This window comes from Hetaerina americana, unplaced genomic scaffold, assembly GCF_022747635.1.
Source record: "Hetaerina americana unplaced genomic scaffold, ioHetAmer1.1.p SCAF_9, whole genome shotgun sequence".
Lineage (NCBI taxonomy): Eukaryota > Metazoa > Arthropoda > Insecta > Odonata > Calopterygidae > Hetaerina > Hetaerina americana.
The window spans coordinates 10,984,876-11,012,112 of NW_027287538.1; the positions used below are offsets into that span (position 1 = coordinate 10,984,876).

Here is a 27,237-nt window from a genome sequence, read left to right on the forward strand (position 1 = left end):
AACTGTGGGATAGTGTATAACTTCAACAACAAATACAACAAAACAGCTCAACAAGAACAAAACATCATCCTTAAAAGAGATAAAAAAAGTGACACACAAGACAAAAAACAAACAAATAATTCAATAAATCATTTGAATGGCAAGAAACTCTTAAAGCATTCACTTAATAGGACAGGGAATGAACATTTTATTAAACTCACTACCCTTGGCACAAAAACTTGCCACTGCTATGGTCAAGGCATATAAAAATGTCAGACAAGCAAGAAAGAACATAATTTGAGTTAACATTAAACAATGGACATTTTAAATAAAATACTGAATAAACAATTTATTCTTGTTAGCTAGCTTATTACCAAAAAAATACACAAATCAGCAAAATATTTCACAGCTGCATAGAAACATCTTTTTTTTTAACTGAAATAATTGCCAGTTGTCTAGCTTCTGATTCCAAAATATGAGTTAGCTATGAGTAATACAACAAAGAATACCTAAATAGTCAAAGAAATAGTCTTTGAATTTCTGTCATACACATTTAATGAGCCAGGAATAATTTTTTTTAAAGGGTATTCACTTATTCTAAAAAAAATGTCAAATGATTTCTCCTGCATCAAGTGTACATGCGACCAAATATTTTCCAAAACTTTGGCCTTAATTTTTTCATCCAAGTTCCTTTTAAAACGTTTCTGGCATTAGTCGCTATGATAAAGTTGCCCATTACATTATTTAGCAACTTTCCTAAACAATAAGATGAGTTACCGACTGGTTTATAAATTGGCTAATGAAAAAGTTAATATTTTCAATGTCACTCCACAATAAAATAAAATGACATACCTCATTTCTATTGTTTCAGTAATCTTCAAACATATTTATTTCTAATAAGAGCTTGAATGAATCAACTAAAAGGTTTTATCCCATATGTTGTGATTACTAAATCTTCTTAAAAGTATTATGTTTTAATTAGGTTTTATTGATACTTTTTAATCCAATTTATGGCTTGGTAATTTCACTTTGGCTTATTGGTTCTTCCAACTCTAAAGTTGAAGAAGTTAGCTTTTTGGTCAAATGCAAACAAGACATGTAATCATATCATCACTTTGGTTAACAGATATTTCACACGGTGGGCGTAAAATTTGCCAGACGAGTTCATAAAGGTGTTGTACATTTCACAGTAATGCAACAAATATATCTAGCTTGGAATACATAACCAGCAATTCACATGGTCATACAATGCACAATGAGTCGATACATATAACAGTTTTGAATATAATTACTGCTAACAAGTAACCACACAACATCAACTACATTGAGTAAAGTAGATATTGGCATTAATAAGTCCAATCATCACTGACACTAACACGATTTACAGTTCAGACAAGCACAACATGTGACCGCAACGCAGACCTCACACACACATTCAAACACACAATACACACACACAAGGGCAAGCAAGATTTGATTCCAACTTGATGCAAGAGAAACAATACCTATGCCATTATGTACCACTAACTCCATTGAACAGCAATTCCATGCTGCCTATTTGGTAACAGATCTTTTGAAAGCAACTCTGGAACACTATCTAGAGTTTTGCTCTCTTTTGCTGTTCCGCCATATAATCAGATGATATCCTGTCATATGTATAATTTGTTTTTGCAGGGTACTGCAAGTATTTGCCTGCAATTTACAAAGAGATCAAATTAAAACTCAGAATAATACATAATGATTACACAAGAAAGAAGTAAACAGCATATCCAAAAGGAAAGACTTACGTAACTCACGACTTATTTCATCCAATTTCTCCGCACATTTTACAAAGTTCATTTCTCCATTGCTAAAAAGAAAAGAGTTAAACCAGAGGTTATTTTTATTCCCTGTTAAACTTGTGCTTCCTTCAAAAAAGTATACGCTCTGTATTCAAGGCAATTATTTAAAACTGACGACAGCAAAAAACTATATTGATGCGCAAAATTTATTGGCACATAAAAATAGGTACGAATATGTATTCCAATGTATTGTAACTAATGTGTTACATTGAAGCAATGACATACATGTCCCTCATCTCTCCAAACATGCCTGCTGTACTGCAAGCTGACAGGGATTAACAATGGGAAAATTAGATAGATGGGTGAACTACAATCAATATTGGTAGTCGTGATACCTCATCTCTCAGATCACAGGCAAACCTCTGTAGAAGACTGAAATTTGATCAAGTCAAGCAGAAAGGAAATAAAAGGACCCCCAACGTCTACACAACAACCATGACCAAGGCAGAGTTTGAATCCATGACCTTTGGGTGAGTAGACAGGCATATGATCCACAAAACTTAAGTTTTTTGTGCATTTGGAGTACCAATCACCCTAGAGAATACAGTCAAACAAATGAAACACAGGTATAAGGGCAAAGAACAAAATACAAGGAGTGCAAAAGTATGAAAGTGAAAAAGACCAAATTTAAAGAACCCCAAATTTAACACCCATTCCATGAAAAAAATAAAGCAATGCTGAAATTGAAAACAACAAAACTTAAACACCAAATAAATATCAATAGATTAATATCAAAAAATGTTCCGCCAATTACATAAAATCTCACATGCATTTTTAGTTGTGCACATTGCACTATAAACCACAAGGTTACAGCCAAACTTAAAACACTAGGGTGTTTGCCCCTGACAAAAACATGGAAACTGCAGGAGATACCACGACAGTAACTTTTAACGAAGTCATCAACTAATTTGAATTACAATGCAACAATTTCAAATCATACAAATCATTCGCCTTGACATTTCAACATAAATCTTGTTCTTTTAAAGCCCCTAAAATTTCCAAGTGTAAGAGGATGCCTAAGTAGCTTATTTGGGCAAAACATTCCGCCAGATGACAAGGGATCCAGGTTTGAATCCCAGTCAAGCTGAATGATTTTTACACTTTGACATTGTTGCATTGTAACAAATCATTCTACTCCAAAGAAACGTTTTGGATGTTTATCTTTGAAATGAGCACTGATTCGCCTCTCTCCAATACTCTAAGCCCAGCTGTTTCTGTAATTTCTGAGGATTAGTAAAACTCTTATCTTTCCAATTTTGTACTAATTCACTCTAAAAATTAGGCCTGAAGCCTGAATAAACTTTTGCAATATTTAAAAGTATTTTTCCCATTAACTATAGTTTGTTTACTTCAAAAGGGGGGGATCGAGATGGTGCGGGGGCTAACGTACTGGCTTCCCACCCTGAGGGCCCGGGTTCAAATCCCGGCGGTGTTGAATATTTTTCAGAGGCATTTCGATCCCTACTTGAGGAGCTTTGTGGAGGGCACTTTGAGTGAGTACGGCGTCCGTCGGATGGGACGTTAAGCTGCGGACCCCTTGGCGCCTTTCGTAAAGAGTAGGCTAATGCCGACGCCGGGTTTCTCTCCACCCTTCATCCTTTCCTGTCCATCCCCTATGGCGCAAATGACCTTAGCTGTCGGTCGCCTCCCCTAAAAACTACTACTACTACTTCAAAAGGGATATCCTCCATCTGTGATCAAGAAGATCAGGAAACCATGATAACTGAGTTTCATTTTGTGAGATACATTAGGCCATCCTCATTTGAAGACAAAAGGGTCCTACTACATCCACTCTGGCACTCAAAAAATCTTCAAGATACTGCATCAGTTGCAAGTTATATTAGAAAATATTTATTTGTTTTGAAAATTGAGGCGTAACCTAAATAATATTTCCTTCTAAGAATAAAACCAGAGCATCACAAAATATCAGTAGGTCTGACTTAAGGTTGCAGGCTCATTTGTTGTTGTGAGCAAGACATAGATCATCATTAAGTTTTGATTTCATTCTTCCCCTTTGGAAGAGACCTAATGGTATCAAACTCTTGAAGACAGAAACCCTCAGCAATGGAATGATCCTGTGGCCCTGTTTATTATCAAAACTGAAGCCCCAAAGAATGGTACCTCTCAACAAATAGTTGGCGAACATTTTAAAAAATTAAAGCAAAAATATCAGAGGTTGGTCAAATGGTAAAAATATTTTGAGTCCATATTAGTAAATTATTAAGTACCTAGGTTTTTGGATTTTTTTCTTTTCTAATATTAATTAAAATCCTCAAAACTTCAGGGGTCGTCATAACTGACACAGAAAATCCCTTCAGACTTCAGAAAATATGTCCCGCAGTAGACAAAAACCGATGTTTTTTTGATAACTATTGATGCACGAAAAATCTCAATACTATCTCAACTTCATTGCATGTGCAAGTTTAATAAGCTAAATTAAAAATATATGATATTACAGGAGTGCCAATTTGAACGAAAATGGTTGGAGGCACATTAAGAATGCTCAATGATAACCTTGTACTTATTTCTAGCATTGAACTTGCAGTACAACTGGTAATGCCACTTGATAGTGATAGCATCAGATAATAAATAATATTTTTAGAAAACTAGAGATAAAACTAAATAAAACTTTAATTGTATATTCCACTCCTCCAAACTTGATAATGTGATGCCAAGGTGTAGTCCCACAGTGGGTGATGCAAGCATTGAGAAGACAAAAAGTTAAAACCAAAAAATAGCACAATTAATTCATCTGAAAGTACTCACGCTCTAATTTTCTTGACACCTCCCATGGCAGCTAATGAGCTAAGGGCAGAGTTAAATATATCAAGGGAGAGCGATTGAGGGTGAACCAAGGATCCTTCATAGAGTAACTGCTCCACTTTCTTCTGAGCAGCCTTCACAATTTTTGAAGCACTGCAAGGCTTGGTGGCTTCCTTCAATGACAGGTTACATTGTATTATAGAGACACACCCAGTAACTGCACAGCAATTTTAAAATCTTCTATCACAATTAATACAGTAATTATAATGCATAATTTTAAAACAACATGCTTATTTATATGGTTGGAAATGAATGAATTAGTAACTGTAATACCATATATCTACATACATATACACAAATACCACTAATAGTACAGATTACTACTCCATTAATTAGAAGTATGTTGACAGAGTAAAATTTTAAGTAGAGTATTGAAGTAATTTTAAAAACAAATGGATTATCTATAGTCAAAACAAAATAAATATACATCAAGATATGTATTAATTCTGAATAAAAAGCAAATCCAGGAAGTTAATCCAATTTTAAATGGTTAAAATGAGTAAAATATATAATTCTTTATACGAGAGATAGTTTGAGCTAAGACTTAATCTTCAAGTAGCCTCACTACCCCATAGCATCCTCAGGAATAATGATACATGGCTTCGACAAATGATAAAGAATAGGAGCATAACTTGGGAAAATTTCTTTCAGACCATATAAAAAGCATTTGTTTTTTGCATGAATTAAAAGCAACTATAAAAATTTTAACGCCATTATATTTAGCTGAATGTCACAAAAAACAAGGTTGAAGCCACATCAAAATTAAAACATTATTGGCACTTTGGTGATTTAAATTACCATTAAATTCTTAAGCAGTCAATAACAATTCAAAGCAAAAGAATGAAAGCTATTCGTTTAATTTATAGCATTTTAATGGCTTTAATGGTTGGAGACTTGATGGATATCATGTGACAAACTATGTTTCAAAAAGTGACATGAGTACTGAAGGGTTAAAAAGAAAATAACTTTGGACACTCATAAGGATATTTTCCTAAGAGTATTTTTAACAAAAACCAAGGAGCAAAAGCTCTTTTCAGTTCTAAAAAATTATAAACATCACATTTCCGCAACCATTTCTTTACTTAAACCCTTCTAGCTAAGTAAATTTCATATTTTGCCCAAACAATGCCACTCCTTTGGTCAGAAAATGCAGCCAACATTTTGAGCTTACCTCACACTTGACTGTCTCCATGAATCAATCAAAATGTTTGGTGACCTCCAGAAAATTTTCTAGGCTTAGCTTTCCTATCATCATAGCAAGAAGAAGTCCACAAGAAACTTAAGAGAAGTAAATCAAAAACTCCTAAATTGTGAAACAACAATTCTCATGCCCAAGTAATTCACAAAGTCCGCAAACATTGCTTTCAGCGAGATTTTTGGCCTACTTTCATCTTGGCCACAGGTTCAACGGTCTGGAGAAATGGCACCATCGCCTCACTTCACTCTTACTATTACTGCTGAGAGCAAAATTGTCAATGAATTGACACACCACTACCAAACTAAAAAACATTGTTGTACCACAACCCATGCCTCTGATATGGCAGTAATTTGCACGGCAGTATTCATTAAAAAAATCCTTAAATAACAGCATAAAGTGAAAAAACTTCAATCACAACATAGTGAAAACCTGGCTATAGAGTCATGAGAGCTATCATGCCTCTTTCAACCAGCAATCATCACATATTGAGTCTACATCTCTCTTGTAAATACAAGGTCTCCACAACAAAAGATGAGTCTTGGTCTTTCTAAATGCAAACTGCTTGATGGATCACCATCGGTGAGGTGTCACCTGATATTGGTGTCTGGGAGAATTAAAACACTGCCTTGTTCATGGCCCCATCATGGCTTGTCTGCGGATAACACTGATTCTTGTCTTAGGTAGCACACGCTTGCTGTACAAAGTCTGGTGTTGGTGAGAATGAAGGAGTTAGAGAAGCAGCATGTATGCATTGAATGTTGTTCTAACCTAGGCAAAAGTGCAGCCGAAACTTATGCAATGATTCAAGAGGCATTTTGCAATGAAGCTATGAGTCGGCCACAGTGTTTTAGTTGGTACAACCGCCTTCAGTCTGGACAAACCATGACCTATGAAGAAGCATGAAGTGGATGACCATCGACGTCAACAAACGACACCCATATCAACAGTATCACCATAGGTTATCAGTCAGGAAGACTGCCAATGAAGTTGGCATTAGTGCTGGATTGTTTCACCAGGTGCACAGAAAATTTGGGCATGAGGCACATTGCATCCAAATTTGTGCCGCAAGTTTTAACGAATGAAGAGAGTCAAAGATGTCTTGATAACAGCCAGGAACTGCTCGATTGTTCAACAATTGCCCAAAACTTCTTAAAATCAATCGCCACAGGCGACAACACCAGGGTTAATGGTTATGATATATGTAGAAACCTCCAGTCCAGTCTTCATAGTGGAAGGAACCATCTTCCCCAGGACCCAAAAAAGCTGAGAAGTTGCGATCAAACATGAAGGTGATGTTGATCGTTTTATTCGATTGGGAAGGAATTATTCATTATGAATATGTCCCCTAAGGACAAACGGTGAATGGGCAGCACTATGTAGAGGTTTTGAGAAGTTTAAGACCAGTCATTTCATAAGGAGATCACAAATGTGGAAAACAAAGTCTTGTTAGTTTCATCACAACAATAGTGGTGCAGACATCATTGTATTGTTACAGAGTTTTTGGCCAAAAATAGAACATGAGTGATCCCCTAGCCACCCTACTCTCCGGATGTTGCTCAAGCAGACTTTTACTTATTTCCCAAGTAGAAATCCACCTTGAAAGGATGCAGACTTGAAACTACTGAAGACATCCAACAAAATTGTACAGCAAACTTAAAGGCTACCCCAAAAGAATCATCCCTCGCAGCATTCAAAAGCTGGAAAACACATTGGGAGCATTGCATTGGCAGCCAAGGGCTGTACTTTGAAGGTGACAAGCATGACTAAAGGGTGACTAATAAACTCATCAAGTATTTATTCAAACAGTCATCTTTTTTTGAACAGACCTTGTATATATAAACATTGTCACTTATCCCCTTCCATACTCTATTTATTGGCTTCCAGAATCACAGACTTTTAGTACCCTTATATGAGAAATTATTAAAAGAGAAAACTAAAGCAAAATTCATGATTGGATTGTTAATAGTCCATCCCCTGGTTTAAATAATTCTTTTTCACCATTGACAAATGTTCATGTTGAATATTTTCAATTAGATTAAATAGATGGATTGTCAAAGGCCATTAATTATTACAATAAAAATCAATAGGGTGCAAAGCTGCTCTCAAGAATTAATCAGGTGATTGCCCAGATACTACTACTGCAGAGTACAGTACTCAATGTACTCAACAAATAAATAGCTTGAGAAAAATAACTTGCGATTTATGACTCTTATCTGGTTGTCAAGTGTTCACACTGATTTGATTGATGAGTTGAACCTTATGGCAGGAGAGAAAAAAGTAAGCATTTCTGCAATGGGGCAAAGGGAGGAGCAGGGAGAAGGGGGCATGAGGGACATGACCCTTCATTACACCACCCTGTATACTAAGTTTAAGATCAATAAAAATTTTGTATCACATGGCTTGGCTTAAAGTTTTCTGCAGATTACCTTGGTTAATATCTTTAATTAAATACTTAATAAGTTTAAAAAAGATTTGTCCTAAGAAGTAGAGGAAAAATAAAGAACAATTAATACACAAATTAACCAATTATGGTTAAGACACCACAATATACAGTTAAAAATGTCTTATTTTTTAACCATTCGAAATACACATATGAATGGAGAAGTGCTAATAATAATAAATCTGTTTGCAATATCTATTCCTTATAATTACTTTTTAAAAAACAAATTGAAAAATTTTATAAACTTACTTCAGCAAAATTTTTGATTTGAAATTTAAAAAAACTTTTTTCTCCTCAATCTACTCCAATATCTTTCCTTTCTTAGGGGGACTAAAGGAAACCTCCATTAGTATCCTCAGCTGTGCGATGAAAACTGCCACAAAGGTTCATATCCAGTACAATAGTGGCAGGAGCAGCTCCAACTCATTGCATTGTAACCACTATCAATTATTAGCAGCATGAACTGAGAGTTCACTGCTGCCATTCCAAAATACTACTTCTTACATATTAATGAAAATACTTTACAAATATTAATGAAAAATACCCTGCTTAAGGTGCCACAGTATAATCTTTAGCCCACCATATCTCAGTAAAGAAGAATCAACAGAATTTACAGCTGTTATTTAAAATTATCATACCAACTATTTTGCTATCATCACCAAGGATCCCACAATTACCTCTTAGTAATGTATCTGCACAATTTATAAACACTGATAAAACAAATGTATTGTACTTTTTCTTAAACCTATCTTAGGTTTATATGTCTCAAGGTTATAATGAAAGGATAATATTATATTTATCTGTTCAAAATTAGCTTAAAAAATATCTATAAATTAAACAAATAATACTAACAGATACAGTGATTTGGAATATCAAATTTGCAATACCAAATCCGGAAAACCAAGTATTTCACCTTATTTTTAATTTATTTATTACTGAATTTAAGAGTCACATTTCATATTTCTGAAATACTATAATACACCTCTATTTCTTCATACAAAAAAGTTAGAAATATTTTACACAAAATACTACCTTGATCAAAAAGTTCCCGGAATAACCACCGTGTGGCGCTCCCATCGTTCCGATTTGAGTTCTGTTTTTTTTGTTAAATTGGTACATCTGTTGTTGATATTCCCTTTAAATCTTAGTGTCATAACTTGACATTTGCAAAAGTTACGTAGCCAAGAGTACATCTATCTCTGTGTGTGTTGGCGATTTTTTACAATTGCAGAAATGGATTTAAATTTGCAACAACGAACTTGTATTAAAGTTTGCGTAAAAAATGGATTTAGTGGCGCACGGACGTTGGAAATGTTGGAAAAGTGTTTCGGCAACGATTCTCTAAAAAAAACGGTCGTTTACCAGTGGCACGAGCGGTTCAGAAGTGGTCGTGAGTCAATCGAAGATGATGAACGCAGTGGCAGACCATCGACATCGAAAGTCGGTGAAAAAATTGATAAAGTAAAAGAAATGTTGGTCAATAACCGCAAATTAACCATCAGAGAAATAGCGGAGGACTTGAACATTGCCTATGGATCCGCCCAAGACATTGTGGTTAATGATTTGGGTTTCCGTCGTGTAGCAGCAAAGTTGGTGCCAAAAGACCTCAATTTCATGCAAAAAAGAGACCGTGTTGACGTCGCAAAAGACATGATTTGCGAGGCTGAATCCGATCCCACATTCATCAAAAGGATCATTACTGGAGACGAGACGTGGGTTTATTAGTACGACACGCAATCCAGACATCAGGCAAGTGAATGGCGTTCACCAAATGAGCCGAGACCAAAAAAACCACGTCGTTTTCAGTCAAAAAAGAAGGCAATGCTGACGGTTTTCATGGATTACAACGGTGTAGTGCATCATGAATTTTTGCCAGAAGGCCAGACAGTAAACAAAGAGTATTATTTGGGCGTTATGAGACGTTTGCGTGAAGCAATTCGCCGAAAGAGACCAGAAATGTGGGCAGAAAACTCGTGGATTTTGCACCATGATAACGCACCGTCGCACAGTGCTATCATTATTCGTAATTTTTTGACGAAAAATGCAACAAATACCATCCAACAGCCACCGAATTCACCTGATTTGGCTCCCTGTGACTTCTTTCTGTTCAATCGAGTTAAAAAACCATTACGGGGAACGCGTTTTAGCAGCCGAGAGGAAGTAATGGAAAAATCGCAGGAAGCACTGATGGACATACCGAAAACCGAATATAAAAAATGTTTCGAGGATTGGATCAAGCGCTGGCATATGTGTGTTGCAGTCGATGGGGATTACTTTGAAGGGGACAATATAGATTTAGATGAATAAACTTGTATTTTTAATTTTCTGAATAAATTCCGGGAAATTTTTGATCAAGGTAGTATTTTGCGCTTCAAAGTTTATGCTGGTTGATATGGAGGAAGGTACGTTTGACACATTTGATTTACCAAATCTCTAGAATTCAATTCAAATATAATGTATACATATACCCTAAATATTGTAAGATATCTGGCAAAACTTTGAGTATAACTAAAAGGCACCAGATACGCATTAACTCTTTTCTATCACTCAAATCAACCTCAGAGCATTGTCAAAAGTTTTCACATAGTTTCATGAAAACAAAGAATTCAAGATGCATTAACTAGCATAAAGGTGACAGATTTTAAAAGTTATTGCTCACCTCATTTACCACTTGGCACACAACATCATAGCTTGCAAGAAAAGGCATCATCAAATTGCACAACATAATCTGCAACTTCTTATGGTTTCCGAGAACTAGTTTTCCTGGGGACACCTCTTCTACGATATTAAGCAAGTCCAATTGCTTCAATGCTTCCTCATAATCCTATCAACAAAATGCAAAAATGAGAGTACACTATAAGACATAGCAAGGAAGAAACAACACTCAAAAATTGCATATCCTTCCTTCAAACTTGTCATACCTTAACTTCCCATGGTTTGTGTAATATGAACTCAAAGGAGAGTAATACCCTAAGGAATGTATACTTGGCAAATAGCTCATCTGGAAAGGAGATAAAATTGACATTAATTAATATATATATATGAGAACAAAAATTTATGTACATAACTGGGGAAAGAACCTATCACATGGATCAGCAAAGGAAAGTCAAGTGTCAGAGACTTAACTCTGACATCAATTCACACCACTTGGTTATTCCACACAAAATACATCTATGCCCACCTAGGGTTAAGATATGCATTAGCCTAATGATGGCCATTTACTTTCCATTCGGATCATAAATTTTTAAAATTGTTTGAAACAATCAGGCATTTACACACAGTTATTGGTGATGACAAATAATAGAATATATAAAAAAAACACAGCAATCAACCCAAATGTCGGTTTGGTAGGTGATGGTAGAGTTCACCCAGTACTAACCCTGACGGCATGTGAAATTCACACATCAGGGTAGGCAGGCCAGTTCCTTTCCCTGTGCTGGTTATCGTTTCCCAGGAAGATCTGGTACCCGTAAAATCACATAGCTTGGGTGGAGCTGCAGGTGCCCAGAGAGGTTTGCCCGGGAATCGAACCCGGGACCCTCCGGTCAGCAGTCCAACGCTCTACCCACTGGACTACCGCAACCCACATTAGAATATGCATTATGTGGAAAAGTATATGTTTTCAGTTTCTCACACCATTATCAATATAAAAAAGGTAAAAGATGACCAAGTAGCCCTTTTGAGTACCCCAGCACTCCATTAGGCTCCAAGCAGGACGAATTCTCTCGGTACATGGCACAGATTTTCTGATACACAAACATTTAATACAATCTCAGTGAAAGCAAAATTATTCATGATTTATCTCCATAGACTTGCATATTAATTTAAGTTGAGCAATGAAAATAATTGTGCACCCTGCAAACATGCACTTATACCAATGCACTCTTTGAGAAATAGAGCAAACTTACATTAATATGATACTTCAGAAAATAACACTACATACCTTTACTAATGGTTTCTCTCTCTTGCATGTTCTGCATCACAACTGTGATGATAGCAGAGTTCACAAGATAGTGCAACACTTGATTCACGTAATGTTGCAACATTACCATGGAAACGGCCATCTCCAGAGTTTGGTGAGACATGTTGTGACCTTAAGTGAGAGGCAAAACAGATCATACAAGCAGTTACATAGAGATTTAACCAAATCACACAATCACAAGTGAAAATACCCAGAAAACAAGAGTAACTTTTTTAAAATTTGGCCATTTCAAGTGTTAATAATTGTTGTGGTTGTCTCTCCAAAATAATATAATTCTTTGGATTTTCTTTATTGTTTGAATTGTCAGCAAATATTCTTTTAAAACATCAGTTTTGTAACACTGAGTGGTGCATGAAATCACACAATCTACTACTGAAGTTCCCTATGAATTTTCCAAAAATATATTAATAAAGAGCTTTTTATGAAACAAAAAAGGATTTTTTACATTAAAATCATTATTCAATCATGTATTGATATTTCAGTTTATCAAATTACACAGATTCTTTACATTCACAGTAGAAGATAATCAACCATATCCTGGCAAGCAACAAAGAGATTCAAATTTCCTGGTTGCTAATCCATCACTGACATACAAATGATTGCTTGTATTCACTTAAATAAAACCAAAACAAGTTAATGGTGATTGCCCAAGCATTTCCTTTCGCAAAACCCTTATTCCATTGAGCAATTCCAGAGCTGGGCACATAAGATTGTACATTTCTGGAAACTTATTCTATAATAACAAAGAGAAATATTTCTTAATATTTCCAGACATTTCTTCAATATTCCGTAATATTTCAAGGCATTTTCAAAAGACAAAAACTTGCAGCCGCAGGAAATTACTACACAAAGACCACATCAGTCATCCATTTAAAAACTGATGCATGAAAAAATATGGTCTGTGCAATAAATGTGCAAACTGGTGCAGTCTAGCGGCCATGGTGCGGACCATTGCCATGCCACTAGTGGCGCTAGCGGGCGGGGCTATAGCACTAGGAGACCAATGAGCCATCTGTGCTCGGTGGATCACTGAGCTCTGCGTATGGTGCCGTTACGAGGTATGTGCAAAACGTATCACAACTTTTGTGTTTTTTCAAAAAATAATTAATTAATCATGAATATCTATTTTGTCCCCTTCAAAGTAATCTCCATTACGTATTATACACTAGTGCCAACATTTTTTCCAATCCTCGAAGCCCTTCAAAAATCATTTGTTGTCATCTTGTTCAGCTCCTCCTTCGATGAAGTCTTTATCTCGTCAATCGTAGAGTAGCGTCGTCCTTTCATGGGCCTCTTCAGTTTCGGGAACAAGAAAAAAGTCACCGGGGGCCAGATCTGGGGAATACGGTGGCTGCGGCATAATTAGTGTGTTGTTTTCGGCCAAAAATTCAGGCACAAGTAACGACGTGTGAGCCGGGTCATTCTCATGGAGCAAAAGCCAATTTTTATTCTTCTAGAAATCTGGGCGTTGATGGTGGATTGCTTCGAGCAAATTGATCATAACTTGCAGGTAATATTCTTTATTTACCATTCTACCCTGTGGCAAGAACTCATGATGCACAACACCCCTGTAATCAAAGAAAACTGTAAGCAACACTTTCACATTCAACCAAACGTGGCGCGCTTTTTTCGGTCTTGACTCGTGCTGCAGCTTCCATTGGAATGATTGAGCTTTAGTTTCCACGTCATAACCATAAACCCACGATTGGTCACCAGTTATGGCCCTCTGGAGCAAATTTGGGTCATTGCGGACAGAGTCCAACACCTCATTAGCAATGTGGATGCATTGTTGTTTTTGGCCGAAATTGAGCAACTTTGGTACAAATTTCGTACGTGTCATACCCAAATCATTGGCAAAAATCGAATGGCAATCGATATTTTTAGGTCCTCAGCAACTTCTCTATCGGTGATTCGACATTTGGCCAATACTTATTACTCTTCACTTCATCAGCTCGGGCATCCGGCATGCTCTTCATCATTCACATCTTCTCGGCCCTCTGAGAACATTTTGTGCCACTGTTAAACATTACTTCCGCCCAAGGTAGTTTCTCTGTATGCCAGTCAACATTCGGAATGCGTCCACACATTAAATTTCATTTTCACACAATATTTGATACAGATTCTTTGATCCATTTTTTGGAAAAGTAAAAAATCGAAGACAAGCCAAAACACATCCCAGCAAAACAGCTTTCAAAAATTAATGGAATGTTCAAAATGGCCGAACTTTTCACCATAAGAGAGACATAACTGCCATATGTAACACCACAAAAAAATCAAAAATCAAAGAAATGTAACCCGCAGAAATACAAAATTCCTGATACTTTTAGGGCAGACCTTTTATGTTAGTTTCTATTGTCATTAATTTTACTGTTTGTCGAAAATGGAAATTGGCGAAATGACAGAGCAACGAATCAACATCAAGTTTTTGGTGAAGTGCGGCAAAAGTTATCAAGACATTACTGAAATGTTGACAGCTGTTTACGGTGATAATGCTCTGAGGAAAACATCAGTGTATTCAAGTGGATTAAGCGTTTTAAAGATGGCCGACAAGACACCACGGATGATTCAAGGCCGGGACGACCTTCAACCACCTGTGTTGACGACAACATTGATCGTGTGCGGTCTTTTGTCCTTACCGATCGTCGATATACTGTCCGAATGATAGCTGATGAACTGAATTTAGGAAAATCAACAGTGCATACTATTTTAACCAAACATGACGGATGGATCCTCCACCACTGACAATGCACCTGCACATTCAGCATTGATTGTTCGCTAGTTTCTGGCAAAAAATTCAATTATCATCCTCCTTATTCACCAGATATCGCCCCCTACGACTTTTTCCTATTCCCAAAATGCAAAAATGTGATGAGGGGACATAACTGGGAAGATGGGGACACAAAAACTCAGGAAACAGCAAGAAAACTAAAAAGGACTTCCAACTGCCAAGGACTTCCAAGAGTACTTTAAACAGTAAAATAGAAGATGTAATAAGTGTATAGCAACGAATGGAGAGCACTTTGAAGGGGACAAAATTGATGTAGACTAAATTTTGCAAAATAAAGTTTTTATGGCCTCAGTTCTTGCATTTCTTGAACAAGGTAGCATAAGATTATAACTCTCATCGCGACTACTTATCCATATCATGTATGGAATAACCATGTCTTAAATAATTAATAAACATCTCCATCGAGGTAATACGTTATGATTATTCCAAATGATACGTAGCTATTATTTTGAATAATATTTTTATCAATACCTGTATACTAAAAAATATTGAAAAAGTAATTTACCGGACATTCAGGTCTTTTAGACAATATTTACTCATAGTGGTATCCCTTTATTTCAGCCAAAATTGAAATGAGAGGCATTGGAACAAAATAAGATTTTTTTTAGGTCAAGGTTTAACTCAAACCCTTTTTGTTCATTTATGTAAAACTTTTGGAGGAGCTAATGAAAACTGGGTTTCATTCAAGATGTGGCTGTCAGAAGTGACCTTAGGATTGGGAAACTTGCGATCTTTCTTGTGGGGGTCACGATTGAGATCATGTGCTGAATACATCGAAACCAGTCTACAGAAGTTGCGTTCTGGGCCTTTATAAATCATGGTGGCTCAATCCATTAAAATTTGTCTAGAAAAGTGACTCGTCGGTACCTGCAAACTGAAAGTGGGAACAATTATAGGACAGAAAAAATGCTGCCAACAATTTAGAATTACTGGGTTAAATGTTGAAATTGTGAGAATTGAGACCCAGATGAAATCAAAGAAGACGACACTATGAGAAACAGGTTTTAGAGCCCCTTTTCAAACACAAGATAGCAACCAAACCCTAAAAGTTATCCACTTCAGAAACATGCCTGCAAATACAAATTTAAATCCAAACACTCACTAATGCTGTAAAAAAACCTCTCCCCTTTAGAGTTTGCATCACTAACCCATTCAACTTGGGATACCACATATGAAAAATTATTAGAGGCAAAATTAATTACCAAAATAACATTCTCAATGCTACAACTTTAGCTGCATATTAGTCACACCTACAAGTATTCCAGGGCTAAGTTTTAGGTGTCCAGCTACTTCACTGTATTTCTTTAATCATGCAATTCGTATTTTTGTAAGATGTTTTAAAAAATATTTTATAATTATATCTATAGTTAGATCAGTTAAACTGTTACAATGTTTACTCAACACCTATTGTACTTATTATTAACAATATTTACTTATCTTACAGAATACCTATTCATTTTGCTTTTACTTTTAGTAATACAAAAACCTAGCAAATAATGCAAGGATTACATTTTTACATGAATATCCTTCAACAGAAATAATGACATCTGAACTTTATATTGAAGAGATGAATTTAGTTTATTTCTTTATTTCATTTGTGATTTGAGCCAACACACTTTGAATTTGAAAATGAGGGTTCTAAAGCACTCATACATGAATGTACAGAAACACAGATTCAAATGATGAAACAAAGGGACTCATAACACTTCCCTTTTTGCAAGGAAAAATTATGCATGGAAACAGGGTATTAGTTAACGTCAAAACTGAATGCAAACATTTTTGAAATGCACCCATAGCAACATGTAAATTTTGATTTTTAGAATGCTAAAGAAGGCTAGGGGAATTCAATTGTAATGGCAGTGAATTATTTGCGAGATGAGTAGGAAAAAGAGGGCATGGATGGATTAGAAAGAAGGTAATTAGGGGAGACAAGGGCAAGAGATCAACCAGATCAACACCCAAGTATGTCGCTTGACCGTGCAGCCAATCACTGCTACATCAGAGTCTTCCAATAACCTTCCCAAAAACTTGCTTTCAACACAATACTTTCCAAGTGATACTTTCCACTATTGCAGGATATCAAGTTGGCCACAGAAGATCCCTTTTTCAGGAAGAGATTTTACACACACCAACTACCTCTTCGCTCATTTTAAGGACTCAGAATTTTCATCTCAAAATAGGGCTACTGCATCAGGGTCATAACCTTTGAATTAATCTAGGTATATCTAAGGGAGGTAACCTCTCTCTAACCAATTAATAGCCAGGCAACCACAAATGGTCAGCAGGAGTACTGTGCATCAGGAAATGAAGGGAGCTGGACATCATAGAACTGGTACCGAGGTAAGAACCAGAATGGTAACCGAGTCAATGAAAGATGAAAACTCTCAAATGAGCATGGTACACACAGTAGCCAACCTTGAGCAAGTAATATTTCTTAAGGCTAGGAACTGTTAACATCTTACCTTTCAAATTTCCTGTGTTTATTTTCACTGAAGGTGAATGGATTTTGACAAGCTGCAGGGAGTTGGAAGGTGTGACGCGGACAAGAGATTTATGGATTTTCAGAGATTCAAGAACAGCCTTTTCGACATCACCTACGAAAGAGTGAATTCACTTGATTATACATCATGGCTTTCCATCAAAATGAAATGCATGTATCATTGGAACCATTCCCATACATATTTAAGTAATAACTCCTCCTTACAAAACTTCTTTAATAAAAGTTTGTCCTTGTGAAGCTAAATAATTGGACCCATTGAAAAGGAAAACCGCAACACATTGTATGCACATATTGTTATGAAATAAAAACATTAAAAACTATAGTTTTGGTCCCAATCGAACAAAAATATTCATTTTTATAAATACAAGTAAAAAACCCCTTGCCTTCATTTTGTAACTCAAGCCACTACATGACATTTCTGGATTTCAAGACCTTTTTTAGGCATACAACCAATAATTTTATACCAAAATTTTGTTGCTCGTAACTCCAGCAACCCCAAACATTTACTGACATTGTGGTCTTGTATTTGCACCAAAAATGATCGAATATAACTCTTTTGACCATCTAATGACTACCAGTGCAAATAACGTCCATGCTAATTCAATTCACTAGAAACCTTTCGTTAAAACAAGACCAATCACATTGGATGACACCAAGAGGAGATAAACTGGTCATGCGGTTATCCCTCCAATTGATAAAACTACATATTAATATTGAAAATTTACATTAAAAATAGCAATTCATTACACTGTCGAAAATCACAAACACAAAATTATGTATATAGTATGTGATAGAGGAGGGCAGAATAAGGGCAATCACACCAGAAATTATATCGAATCGGGAAATTTCAACAAGTTCATTAATTGCTTAATGGGATTTATTAAGTCAAATAATACCTATGTTGTAAGTTGATTCTGTTCATAATTTAATTAAAAGTGATTTTCACAAAAGTTAATTTAGCTTATCATGTACACTATTCCGAATAACTACATTTTTTACCAGAACATTTTCAATAAAAAAAATGCAGTACCTTCAATCGCTACCAATGCTCCAAGAGTTTCCACAACTGACTTAAACCACTTTACTTCACGAACCACCTCACTAACTTGCATGGATGCCAATTTCCCATCACATGCAAACAAGGCCATGTGATTGGAAAGGATCAATGCCACCAGTGAAAATGGCGAAAGGACAGCGTTAAATTGCTGCTGACGCACCAAATGGAAGGCCAGGTCAGCCACAGCTTTCGATTCCTTTGGCAAGGGCAAGTGAGGTAAGCAAGGGGAATATGTAGCAGCCCTTGATGATCGGTGCTCATCCATCAAGCCAACGGAGGCACAATAGAGGCGAGCAGACACAGGAGTTGCAAAGTCCACATGGATTTTACCATATTGCTCATCCAGCACTCTGAGTGCCTTCAGGAGGCCCTAAAATTAAATACATATCCTAATCACATCTTATACTCAATGATTTATACATTAGAACAAATTAGTTATGTCCACTAATGAATCCATGGAATGCATATGATTATTTATCAACTCAATTTCCAATTGAATTTTCCTGCTACAGGCAGAAGTCATGAAGTACTACATCATCATAACGCAGTAATACATACATATTTTAACATCAAAATAAAATTTCTCTCTCTACTTTATACTTGTACTTCCATGAAATCTTTAATGCCCTAAAAATCATCATATATTTACAATACATTCAACACATTGTCTAAATGAGCAATATGAAATTTAAAATTCACATCATGATATTTTTTAGTTTGTAAATAAAATTAAAGCTTTGGTAGTGTACAGGGGAAAATATCAGACAATGAGAAGCAAAATTGATTGTATTTAACCAAAAAAGCACACAGAAACTTGGGCTAGTGGGGTAGAGGACATAGTCCTACAATAATACGAAAATGCACAGCATTTTTTTCAACTCTAGTAATAGTGTTCAATCTGAAACAGTCCATATAGGCTTTACATTTAAAAAGAAAATGCTGTTTATGCCAATACTTACAGACATTACATACCACTAGCATTAAAAATGGAGTAATAAATATGCATCCAGAGATAACTGTTAACCTTATCAAAATTACCTATACAATGAACAACTTCAGTTTTAAAAGTAATAAAAAGGAATTAAAATAATCATTCCATATCATTGAAAATAAAGGTCATATTGAAGTCATCAACACCATAATTAATACAAAGTTTGGTGTAATGCATCTCTATTGTCAATCCTATCAGCTGAACTCCACAGACCTTCATATTTACTCGCATTATGCATATGATATATCTCATCTGTCATTTCCTTTGTAGTTCTTTCAATTCCTTTTTCCTTTCACAACAGCTGTGTCTAGAATTAGTTCTAAAAATTTTATCCCTCCTTTATTCCACTGTGTTCTTTTTCCTCAGGCATTTCTGCATTATTATCTTAGGAAAGAGGCAGGGAACCCAAATTTTATAGGGAGAAATGATCACAAATTTAAGGTAAAATACCAGGCACAGAGAACAAATAAAAAAAATTTTCTTTTCTAAACAAAACAATTGTTGATTGGAACACCTTACCTACAAAAATATTCGAGCCCTTTCCAAACAGAGTGTATACGTTTAAGAAAAGATGTAAGGAATATATGTAATAACTTGATTGATGTGTGGTGTTTTGTATTATATGCAATAGCTTAATTTTTTTAAATTTATCTTTTTTTCTTGCAGATTGATGGATGTAAATGAGATGGGGATTCGCTTGTTTTGTTAAAGAGATTTGTGTTTTGAAGTCTGATTTTATCTATTTATCTATTAATTTCGGCTGTCGAGTCCATAGTTAATTACGTCATTAATGCATTTTAAGAGAAGGAATAAGTATCTGTGGCACTATGTGATCTTAGTAAGGCTTTCAACTGTGTTAATCATTCAATATTACTATCAAAGCTAGAATATTATGGCATTACAGGTATTGCACTGAAACTAATGAAGTCATATTCGGATGATGGCCACCAATTGGTTGAACTTGATGGCTGACAATCTTCAGCTCAAAGTAAAATGTGGTGTACCACAGGGCTGTGTGCTTGGCCCAGTACTTTTCATCTTCATGATTAATGATTTGCCCAGTTATATGAAACCTACACCTGTTTTATATTCTGATGACACCACTTTTCCGCAAAAATGTCAACATCTAGGAGATGCAGAGGCACAATACAATATAGCGCTACCCGAAGACAAGCTAAGGAATGGTTTGGTATTGATCATTTACATTTAAATACTAAAAAACCCACCATATTGAATGCATTCTTAAGTAAAAAATAATTGAAGTTAAAACTGCTAAAATACTAAGAATATTCATACTAAACTAAACAAGGAGACCCACATCAGTCAGATCTGTAATAAACTGAGTAAAGCTGTTTATATGTTAAGAAAGCTCAACTTTCTCATTTCAAATAAATATCGTTTAACACTTTACCATGTCTGCTTCCAATGTCATTTGAATTAAGGTGTTGAGTCATGGGGTCATCCACCACATGTTAAACCGATGTTGCTACTACAAAAGAGAGCTATTCGCTCTCTTGCTAATATACCACCACATGATTCCTGCAAACCTTTTTTTATTAGGTACGGACGGAATCATGACTGTATTTAGTGTAAATATCTTTAAGGCTCTAATTCATATAAAAGTTAATTTAGAAATTTAACAATCTCACGCATTCATAACTACACTATAAGGGGTAAAGCGAATCTAAATAAAACTCTTTGTAGACTGTCCTCAACTAATTTACAACACATTTCATAATATGAACATACAACTGTATAACTATCTGCCTACAAAGTTGAAATTGTTCTGTATCTAATGTTTCAAGAATAGAGCATATACCTGGTTACTTGCTCACCCACTTTACTCATTTAATGAATTTTTTTGTGACAATCTTCATCACATTTAAGGCATTATGTTTAATATTAAGTAATAATTACATTGACGTATTTAATTTGGTTGTACCATTTTTCAAAATGAATAAAGTACTATTATTACAATCAACTAAGACCTTTTTTGGAATGGCCATCAGCCACCTCGTTGCATTCTCTTTGGTCTGGTCAACGTCAAACATTTCACGCTGTAGTTGCAGGGGACTTTCTCCAAGCCGCAAAGAATGACCCCAGTTTTCTAAAAAAGGTCACCACTGAAGATGAGTCCTGGGTCTATGGCTATTACCTTAAAACAAAAGCCACCTCTTCCCAACAGTCAGTTGAGGAGATAAAGGAGAATGCGACAAGACAGCTGATGATCATTCTGATAAAAAGGACTTTGCCAATTGCTTTGAAAAGGGGAAGAGGCACTGGGATAAGTGCGAAGTCCCAAGGGGAGCACTTGGATAGGGGACTAAGGCCTCATTGTTATGGGTAAGCTATTTTCCTCAAAATATTGCGTGGCTGGATAGTTTTTGGACAAACCCCATACACCTATATTCCTTCATGATGCGGAAAACATTAGCATACCCTAATATAACATTAAACTTTTGTCAAGTATTGGCTAAAAATCTAAAATCTAAGAATGGTAGGTCAGTTCTCTAAAAGTAGAACTGGTAGGGACACGCCAATGGATCTTCAAAAGACAATACTTGGAAACATCCCAAATATACTAGAAACAATAGGTCTAACATTTGGTGCCCCAAACACAAAGTTTTTTGTTGGACTGTGCTGTGTATCTTGTCAATCTATCAACCAATTTTGCTCAAACTAACACAGTGCTTGGAGTCATTAAAACACACTAGTTTATCTATCACATAAGGGCTGTAGTCCATGGGAAGGGACCCTCTGAATATTTTAACTATTATTAGCGCACATAACAATACTCTTTGAATACTTGAGGTAGTATATTACCTCTCATTCTTTTTCACCTTTCTTACGACAAATTCAAGCATGGATGAAGAACCATGGAGAGGAATTCTCTTCCATCAACAACAGTCAGCTTTCACACATTGTTTTGAACAAAAATATATATGTGTAATTAATTTTTACATTAAATATTTGTTAATTATCAGTTCTAACATACCGATGTGGACTCCTTAGGCTTGGGCACACCAAGAAGTTCATATGCATACAGTACTTCTTCTAATGTACGGTCATAACTTATATTGACAGGAACAAGCACAACATCTGGTACATTGCCAGAAAAGAAACACTCCAATGCTACAGAAAGAAATCCTAACAAAAATGGAAAAAGACGATTCAAAGAGATTAAATTTCATATATCAAGCAAAGATAATTTGCCTCTGCGATGGAAGCAATTCAATTTTTTATAACTACAAATATGAACTATATAACGAGATGACAAATATATTCTATTGTTTCAGGCTTCACTTCGTGGAAGTAATTGATATCCATTATTAGAATAGAAAGAAAGACTCGTACTTTTCCACAGATTTTATTATACGGTACAATGCGTTTCACCGACTTGCGGCATCATCAGGTGCAAATTTGCAAAACAGACAGAGCAAGCATATATACCCTCAGGACAGAGTGGGGGCGGGGAGGGTTGGAAGGATTTGAGGGGGGTGGGGGCTCGCAGGTGCGTTGATGGATTGTTTTGACCATTTCCAGGCTAATTTCTCGGAGAGGAGTGGGGAGGGGTATGGGAATAATTGCTCATTACAAAGTGTCGTGTTGGGGTTCACCAAGTGCCTTCTAATCTCTAATTGCTCGAGAGCGTCCATTTTTAATCCTTTTGGGAGTGTGTGTAATATCTCTGGGACAAAGTCACTGCTGTGGTTGAATTCTAGTAAATGCTTGGCGAAGAGAGAGTTGTTATTCTGATTTTTGTGACACCTAGCGTGTTCCTTGACTCGTAACTTGATATTCCTGCCGGTCCGACCGACATAAACGCTGTTGCAATCCTCGCATTTCAGTTTATAAATGCCTGATTTGAGAAGGCTATCCTGGGTGTCTTTTCCATTGGCTAGAAGTTTGGAGAGGGTTATGGGTGGGTAGAAGGCTGCTTTGAGTGAGGTGGGTAGGCAGTTGGAAATCCTATATGAAAGATCTCCCAGAAACGGGATCGAGCACCACTTAAAATCTTTAGATACTGCGGGCTGAGATACGAAAATACTTTTTATGGCCATTGCTTTTTGTTTTTTCCGTAGTAATGTGTCAACTAGTTTGGGGTTGAAACCATTGTTGGTAGCTATATTAGTGATATTCACGAGTTCAATTTTGAAGTTTTTGGGGGAAAGGGGGATGTGTAGGAGGCGGTGGATCATGGAGTGGAGGGCTGCGTGTTTGTGAGAAAAGTGGTGTGCGAAGGCAGAATTCGACCACAGCAGTGACTTTGTCCCAGAGATATTACACACACTCCCAAAAGGATTAAAAATGGACGCTCTCGAGCAATTAGAGATTAGAAGGCACTTGGTGAACCCCAACACGACACTTTGTAATGAGCAATTATTCCCATACCCCTCCCCACTCCTCTCCGAGAAATTAGCCTGGAAATGGTCAAAACAATCCATCAACGCACCTGCGAGCCCCCACCCCCCTCAAATCCTTCCAACCCTCCCCGCCCCCACTCTGTCCTGAGGGTATATATGCTTGCTCTGTCTGTTTTGCAAATTTGTACCTGATGATGCCGCAAGTCGGTGAAACGCGTTGTACCGTATAATAAAATCTGTGGAAAAGTACGAGTCTTTCTTTCTATTTTAATAAGAGATGACAAATATTTATCAATTGGCAATATTTTGCACCATTAGCATTTTACAAAGCCATTATTTGGAAAGAGAACATATGTAAAGAGAAATTTATAGAAAAACTTTTAGATTCCCTATTGTAAACCACAAAACTTAAATTTCATGTAAGAACAAGCGACAAACTTATTTGTTCTCGACTAACAACTTGTGCATTTTATTCAAGGCCCTTTGAAATGTTAAGTTATTAATACTGTCATCAAGAATCATTTACCTAGTTTTGGTGTAAGTGACTTGCCAGAACGGCTTCTGGTACCTTCAATGAAGAACTCCACAGGTGACTCTCCAAACCTGACTAGAGATTGGACATACTCACTAAATATAGCCCAATAGACTTTGTCATTACCAAATGATCTCCGGATAAAAAAGGCACCGGAATCTCTGAGCATTCTACCAATACCCCACATTGAGACAAAATCTGCAAGTAAGAAATTAATAATCACTTGGTGCAATATTAATATACAATTAAACGTTCTGATAGAAATAGTTTTTACCCATGCCAGCCGCTATGACAGGAAGGGCAATGTTAAAATGGAAACATATGTACGACAACAATAAAAAGTCCGCATAGCTCCTGTGACTTGGTACCAAAATGATGGGTGTGTCTGGCATAACTGCTCTCAGCTGAAAATCAAAATTATAATTGATTAATAAACTTTTAATAGATCTAAAAAGATAAGATGTATAGCCATTCAACTAACATACTCTCAGTCGTTGGCTTAAATTTTCCCACACAAACATTACTACTGCATTATAATACCAAAACCCACTTACTCGCTCTATGCTCGCTTCGTTGACCAAAACTCCGGAATAAAGTTTCTTCATTACTTTTGTAAGAAAATAGCCAAACCAACGAATAACAGGCAGTTGCTGTTTGTGCCCCATTTCGTCTAAAATACTTTCAACCTCCTTGTAAAGCAACTCCTGTGGAGCCTTCTTTTCTTCGGCCGCCTTAAATGCCAGAAGGGGATTTCGTTCAAAGTTAAGAATGAGATCATAGGTCCATTGTTACTACAGCAAACACTAAAAGCAACTCCGACCCATGCTGTACAAAGTACTTGAGTACATAAATCACTTAATCATGTACAAATTTTAGTATATACACAATGTTTATAGTGACCAAATTTGTTATTTGAATATTATCGCACACCCTCCAGCAGCAGTTGGCATTAGGAAAAGTTGACTAACCTCTTCTATGATGTGCTGTATTCGAGGTCCCATAGTAATATCCAACTTCACTTGATCCGGAGTCCTTTTTTTCGCATGCCGATATGAAGGTGAGGGCCTCCATTCCCTCGAAACCCAGAATATGTCACTGGAATTATATCTTTCTCCAATAATGTCTTTGAATTCAAACAAAGACCTCGAGACACTACCCATCGTTGTACTTAAAACGGATATACTATTTTCAAATTTTAAGCGGCAACTATTTCACAAGCAGCACATAAAACATGAGCTATTTTTGGTCAAAACTTTGCATTTCCAGTCATTTTCGTTGAAAAAAGGCAGTAAAAATGGACATTTAACATATACCAATCCAGACCGCTGAAGTTCTGGAGTTTCTCAGTGAGATTATTTCATTTCTGGATAGTCGCTCGCTTGCCGAAAGAGGAGGGGCTTACAAACTTGCACAAGAATTACGAAATCCGTGATCGCCGTAATAAAAAAAGAAATGCTCTTGACGCATTGCGCATGGCATTCGACTCGTTATAGGTTAGAATTTTCAAAGAGAGGGAAAGCGGTCACTCGGTAAGTGTCGCTTTCGAATAAGTTAAACAAATATTCTGCACCTTGTTTGCTGAGAAACTTATCCCCATTCGTATTTTCCTTTTTTTAATCCAAAGGTTTTGGTGTGAGGTTATTCGAGATTATTTCTTTACCATTCATTCAGAAGAAATAGTTGTGTGACCTTCAGGTCAGAATAAATTATGAAGACGGAACTTGATTCTTTGTTTGCACATTTGGTTAGCTATTGAAAAGGCTCTACGCAGCAAGCAACCGTTTTTCGTTCCGAACATAAGCTTTTTCGCAATACTTGAAAACCTCACGCGGTTACTACGTGTTTGTGCGGAAATTTAAATACCCGAAGTGTTGCAGCACCCTGATAAAATTCCTGTAAGAACTTCAATCTGATAGCAGGCTGTCATATGATCCATTACTTATTATTATTTTGGTTGACAATAAATTTTTAGTGGGATTCAAACCACTGTGGATAAGGCGAACGATAACACCGCCATTCAATACTTAATCTAAATTCCTTTTTATGTTTTGTATGGTAAACCTTGAAATACCGGTTAATTTTATTAAGGCGGCTCTATTGCGACGAGTGATGTCATGATATGGTCACTCATGGTTATATCAGCCCCTTAGACGGTTGATGAATTATCCGAACGGCTCAAAATTTATCTCCCATTGCTTTTACCTTCGCGGAACATTTCAGATGTTCTCTTCATCGCTTCCCGCACAAACTATGCCCCACGAAATGAATTCATCTGTGAAATCACCGTAACTTCACACGCACACAATAGGTAAGACATTGAATTTTCCCTTACCTGTTCGAATTTTGATGTTTGCAGTGTTATGATGTAGTAGTGGCATTTGCATAATAGTAGGATAATATTCTCGATTTTTTTGTAGAGCAATTTTGAAATGACTGCAACTAATGTTTGCAATCCAGGATTTACAAAGGCATGGCGAGTATAGAGAAGACTGATATGAATGCTCGAAGCTCATTTCATTGTACCAAGTATCGAAAATATGCTTAAATGTTCGCATAAATATTTTTTATGTGGTAAAAGAAAGTTTTGGAAGAAAGAGATCTAGAAATAAAAGCCTGTCAATGGTTTCTTCACTCTTTTTCTTTCATCTTCGGGTTTCATTTAGAAACTTCTTCCACCATTTTAAATATTCTTCTGCTCTGTCCATGTAATTTTCTCAATTGTTCCCAATGCACACATCGAAA

The 27,237-nt window shown here is 36.2% G+C and overlaps 1 protein-coding gene across 1 annotated transcript; it reads right to left on the minus strand.

The window, feature by feature from the left end:
• Gnpat (dihydroxyacetone phosphate acyltransferase) lies at positions 1–25,881 on the minus strand. Its single transcript, XM_071597935.1, has 13 exons — positions 25,464–25,881; positions 25,050–25,226; positions 24,770–24,899; positions 24,490–24,693; positions 22,595–22,746; positions 18,582–18,978; positions 17,514–17,645; positions 12,225–12,374; positions 11,203–11,282; positions 10,941–11,105; positions 4,587–4,756; positions 1,767–1,828; positions 1–1,671 (listed from the first exon to the last, which is right to left on the minus strand). Exons 1-13 carry the CDS (start codon positions 25,653–25,655, stop codon positions 1,577–1,579), a joined length of 2,106 nt encoding a protein of 701 aa, XP_071454036.1. The 5' UTR covers positions 25,656–25,881; the 3' UTR covers positions 1–1,576.
• Positions 25,882–27,237: the final 1,356 nt, after the last annotated feature.